Source organism: Carlito syrichta, unplaced genomic scaffold (assembly GCF_000164805.1).
Source record: "Carlito syrichta isolate Samal-C Ts95f unplaced genomic scaffold, Tarsius_syrichta-2.0.1 Scaffold303154, whole genome shotgun sequence".
Lineage (NCBI taxonomy): Eukaryota > Metazoa > Chordata > Mammalia > Primates > Tarsiidae > Carlito > Carlito syrichta.
The window spans coordinates 136,248-141,504 of NW_007247250.1; the positions used below are offsets into that span (position 1 = coordinate 136,248).

The window sequence follows — 5,257 nt, forward strand, 5'->3', positions numbered from 1 at the left end:
CGCGGCCCTCCCGCCCCTGAGTGTCGGGACCCCGCCCACCTTGGTCGGGGCAGAAGCCCCACTTCTTGTCGGTGTCAAAGTTCGAGGTGGTGGCACACCAGAGGCGCCCATCCCCGCGGCCCTCGCTGGTGCAGGTCGAGTACTCCTTGCCCAGGAAGACGAAGGGGAAGACGCACAGCTCCCCGGGCGAGTTGCCGCCGTTCACGGTCGAGTCGGCTGGGAAGACCCAGAGCCTGGTGTGAGCCGGACAGGGAGCCAGAGGCCGGCCGAACGAGGACCTGGAGGAGCTCGGTGGTCTGTTTTAAAGGCCGAGGGGGCGCTGTGGAGCAGCGCGGACGGCGAGGCCAGGCCGGCGGGCGTGGCCTGGGCCGCCAGACCCCGCCCCGGCGGAGCTGGAAAGGCCACGCCTTGGTGGAGGGGGCGGGGGCAGTTGGAAGTTGGGGGGCGGGAGGGGAACGCGGTGGAGATGAGAGCAGCCGCGCGGTCCGAAGGACCAATGGAGACTGCAGAGACAAGCCGATGGGCAGAAGAGCCACGTTTCGGAGACCCACGCGTGATGAGGGGGCGGGGCTAGACCCGGCAGGCGGGCCGTGGGTACCTCGGGTCGGGCAGAAGCCGTAGAGCCTGTCCTGGTCGTAGCTGGCGGTGGTGGCGCACCAGCGGTAGCCGTCGGACCGACCGTCGGTGGTGCAGGCGGAGTAGGACCGGCCCTCGAAGACGAACGGGAACTGGCAGGGTTTCCCGTCCGCATTGCCGTCCTGGGTGTAGAGTCCTGGGGAGGCCCGCATTATTAGCCCCGAGTGTGAGCCGTTCTGGGACCCACCGACCGTCCGCAGTCCGTCCTTCCTCTCCTCCTTTCACCCAGGAGAAAACTGGCCCAGAGTGCGGGAGGATGCCTTGCAGACCACACGGCGTTGGTGGCGGAGTTGCGATTAGCGCCTGCGGCTCTGGCCCATCCAGGGTGGTGGGTGCCCCCCACCCCCCGCCGCGCGCTGCGCCCCCACACTCACTCTCGCTGGGGCAGAAGCCGAACCGGCGGTCGGCGTCGTAGTCCGCCGTGGTACTGCACCAGAGCATGCCGTCGGAGCGGCCGTCCGTGGTGCAGGCCGTGTAGGGGCGGCCCTCGAAGGTAAAGGGGAAGCGGCAGGGGGCGCCAGCTGCGTTTCCAAAGTGAGTCGGAACCACTGAGGGAAGAGAGAGACGGGAGTCAAGGCGGCTGGCGTTGGGCGTGAGGGAAGAAGGAAGCCGGAGGGGCTGGGGCGGCTCAGAGTCTCACCGACGCCCTTGCCCAGCGACCACAACTCATCGTCGTCGAAGTGGGCGTCTCCCTGAATGCCGGGGCCGGGAGGAAAGGCGTGTGCCAGGAGCCCGTCCTTCCCGTCGAAGGGATACCCGTCTCCGTGCTCTGAAGCCGCAAGAGGAAAGGAGGGGAGTCGCGCGAGTGCGGTTGCGCAGGCTGCGCGCCGCCCAAGGCGACACAACCGAGTGCAGGTTGAAATCCTGCCTGCAGAAGCGCGCCGAGCCTCGCGCCCGGGCCCCGCGCCCTGGCAGGCAGGCGGGGACGCCATGTGGGCCAGCGGCAGCCGGGCTGCGGGGCAGGCAGGAGAAAGCCGGGGCCTCCGCCCCCCGCACACTCCCCGTGGTCCTCCCTCCTCGACCCCACCCGGGACTCCTGGCTCCTCCCCCTCGCGTCCTCACCCGCGACTCCAAACTGGATGACGATGTCGGCTTCGCGGCCGTTCACGCGGGTGAAGGTGAGGGGCGTCACCGCGCTCCACACCGCGAAGGCGCGGGCAAAGGCGTCGTCGATCACGTCGCGTGGCAAGTCTTCCGAGTAGTTTTGGATCCTGCGGGGCAAGAGCGGGAGGCACGGGGTCCGAAGTGAGAGGCCGGAGCGGGCAGCAGGACACCCCGCGTCTCAGAGATGGCAGCGTGCGCAGTGCTCCCTGCGGGCCACACTTGCAGGTACAAAGCGCTTTCAGCCCGGGCGCGGTGGCTCCCGCCTGTAATCCCAGCACTTTGGGAGACCGAGGCAGAAGGATCGCTTGAGCCCAGGAGTTTGAGACCAGCCTGGGCAAGATAGCAAGACCTTAGCCAGGTGTGGTGGCACGTGCCAGTGGTTCCAGCTACTCGGAAGGCTGAGGCTGAAGGATCACCTCTCCAGCAGGTCGAGGCTGTGGTGGCCGTGAGCGTGTCACTGCACTCAACAGAGTGAGACTCCAACTCAACCACAACAACGAAAAAGACATCTCTGTTTAAAAAAGAAAAAAATAGCCGGGCATGGTGGTGCACGCCTGTAGTCCCAGCTACCCAGGAGGCTGAGGTGGAAGGATCACTTGAGCCTAGGAGATTGAGGCTGTGGAGAACCATGATTGCACAACTGCTCTCCAGCCTGGGCAACAGGGTGAGACTCCAGCTCAACAGAAAAATAAAGTCGAGCGATTTCAAACAATTTTTTTTTCTATTTGGACCCTGACAACCACCCTGGTGGGAAGACTTGGCTTGCCAAAGGAAGGCTCAGAGGTGGAGCCACTCCCCTCAGGCCACGCATGTGAAACCGGACGTCTAAAGACCAGCGTGTTCACCACGGGCTCCATGCCTCCCTCCCAACCCTCCACCCCACCCCCCCAGAGCCCAGCGCGCACCAGTAAGTGATGTTGTGGTGATGCCACTTGAGGTCGCCCTCGAAAGTTTGGAATTTGCCCAGGTCTGGGACTCCGCACCGTGGGGTACGCATGGCCTTCAGGGTGGTGCTGTCCAGCTCGCCAGTCTTGGGCAGGGACAGATGCTGCTGGAGAAGCAACAGCGCCGACCGGAGGGACAGCGACTCTCCACGCATTTCGGCCACACGAGTGTAACCATAGCGATACAGGTATTCCTGTGGATGGAGGGCAGAGACGACCCAGAGTTCTGACCCCCGCTTCTCTGCCCTGGGCTAGGACTCCATCCCTCCAGGTGTCCAGGGACTAGCAATATTGCATTACATCGGGACAGCGGTACTTTCTGCCCCGGCAAGAATGTCTCCTCCCTCAGGTGTCCTCAGCTCCTTCCCACCCCTCATGGCTCCGGCCCATGGCTACCCCACACTCCCCTTAGGGATTGCCCCTGTTCACCCCCAGCTCATGCCCAGCCCAACGCCCTCCAGGGCCTCCCCCCACACACACTCCTTCCCATTTTCAGCCCAGGAAAGCCCCATTCCTGGCCATCACTGCCCAGAGCCTCCACCGGACCCCCAGGGCTTAACCCTCTGTCCAGATATGCCCATCACCGCCAACATGCCCCTAAGGCATCTCCTCTGAGGCCCCATGCCCCCTCTGGGACACTCAGCTCTGGGCTGGACGTCTGCCTACCTCTGCCAGCTGTCTGTCAGTGAGATTGGTTCTCAGTTCTCCAGGAAAGACCACAACGGTGGGCTTGTGCTGTCGGGGGGCAGCAGAGCAGCAGCCCAGCACCAGGAGTGCCAGGATCAGGGGCTGCCTGGGGCTCATGATGATGGTAGCAGTGTCTGGCTGCAGCTGCCCTTGCGGGGGCTTTAAGAAGGCACTACTAACTGTGACCCCACCCCTCCCCGCCAGAAGGGTGCTGACTCAGGCAATGTGTGTGTATGTGTGTGTGTGTGTGTGGTGGGCAGCCCCAGCATGAGAAGGCAAAGAAAGGACTTACACCACCTCCTCTCTCCCCCTTGCCCGCGGTCTCCACTACCAGACCCACAGTGGGACCCCAGACCTGCAGGAAACCGCAGGCCCCCAGGGGAGGGGTTGGGTTTTGCAAACTGCAGAGCTTGTGGGAACTGTATGAAAGGGAGGGAGGAGACGATGCTGGAGGACTGCCCTAGCTTCTGTCTGAAAGCCCCTGGTGGTCAGCCAAGGGTAAGAGATAGAAGACTCCCTGAGACTGCTTTCCGAATCTAGTGGTCCCCAGCCCGTCCTTGTCCTTCTTCTTTTTTTATTTTTATTTCTATTTTTTGAGTAGGAGTCTGACTCTTGCTCAGACTGGAGTACAGTGGCATAATCACAGCTCACCACAGCCTCAACCTCCTGGGCTCGGGCGATCCTCCCACCTCAGACTCCTGAGTAACTGGGACTGCAGGGGCGCACCACTATCCCCAACTTTTGTGTGTGTGTGTGGAAATGAGGTCTCACTATGTTTTCCAGTCTCTAACTCTTGGCCTCAAGCAGTCCTCCTGCTTTGGCCTCCCAGAGTGTTAGGATTACAGCCATGAGCCACTGTGCTGGCCCTATCCTTGTCTTTCTGTGACATTTCCTGTGCGATCCCCTCCCTGAACCCCTCCCCATACTCCAGGTTCTGTTTCCTTTTTCCCTCCTTGAAAGCCTTCCTTGACTCAGCTTCCTCTCCCTGTTTTCTGGGGGCGGAAGACGTGTGCTCTGCTAGACAGGAATTGGGAAATTCCACCAGGGCAACTCTATCTTCCACAGGCTGAATCTTCAGGGTAGTAAAGGGGAGGGTTGTGACATCTGGAAACCAGCAAACATGGCTTCACTCTTTTCCTTCAGGGCCTCAGGCAAATGTCCTACCATTGTGAATTTGTTTCCTCAGCTCTAAAAAAGGGCCCTTTTCCCCTGAATTGATGGAAGGATAAAATGAGATGGACACACAAAACGCTTGCTACACTGTAGGCTGAAAGTCCTCAGCGGATGGTGGCAATTAGCTTTAGTGATCAAGGCCAAGACCATGATTCCAACCTGGAACAGGGAGATGGGGCCTTGGACCCCCAAGCCGCAGCGTAGGCTGAAAATAAATACCTCCCCCTTCTAGTCTAGGATCCGTCAGCTGTAGATCAGGGCTGGTAAAGGCAGAGGTGATCTCGAGGGCCCTTCAGTTCTCCAGCCCTGCTCCGTGCAGCGGGACCTCCGGCCCCAACGGTCACACTTAGGCCAATAGTCACAACCTCCCTCCCTCCCTTCTTTCCAGCTGGCCAGTGTTGAGCTAGGACTGTATTTACCTCCTTCAAAACTTTATTTGGGAGGACCATGATAACAATTCAACAGCCTGTATTTAAAGGGCCTACTACGCGTCAAGCACTTTATATGCCTATCTAATAAATTACTTTGTGAGCTAGAAATAATTGATTGAAGCTCTGGCCAGGCGCAGTGGCTCATGCCTATAATCCCACTTTGGGAGGCCGAGGTGAGAGGATTGCCTGACCTCATCTCTACGATAAATTTTTTAAAAAATCAGTCAGGCATGGTAGCACATGCCTGTAGTTCCAGTTACTTGGAAGGCTGAGGCAGAAAGA

The 5,257-nt window shown here is 60.4% G+C and overlaps 1 protein-coding gene across 1 annotated transcript in view; it reads right to left on the reverse strand.

Moving 5' to 3' along the window:
- MMP9 (matrix metallopeptidase 9) overlaps positions 1–3,614 on the reverse strand; it is a 9,124-nt gene extending 5,510 nt beyond the window's left edge. The window contains exons 1-7 of the mRNA XM_008057913.2: positions 3,351–3,614; positions 2,646–2,878; positions 1,699–1,847; positions 1,277–1,405; positions 1,011–1,184; positions 599–772; positions 40–216 (exon numbers count right to left, since the gene is read on the reverse strand). Coding sequence (XP_008056104.1) covers positions 40–216; positions 599–772; positions 1,011–1,184; positions 1,277–1,405; positions 1,699–1,847; positions 2,646–2,878; positions 3,351–3,488 — 1,174 coding nt within the window. The 5' untranslated portion in view covers positions 3,489–3,614. The remainder of the gene's footprint in view (positions 1–39; positions 217–598; positions 773–1,010; positions 1,185–1,276; positions 1,406–1,698; positions 1,848–2,645; positions 2,879–3,350) is intronic.
- Between the last annotated feature and the right edge of the window lie 1,643 nt (positions 3,615–5,257).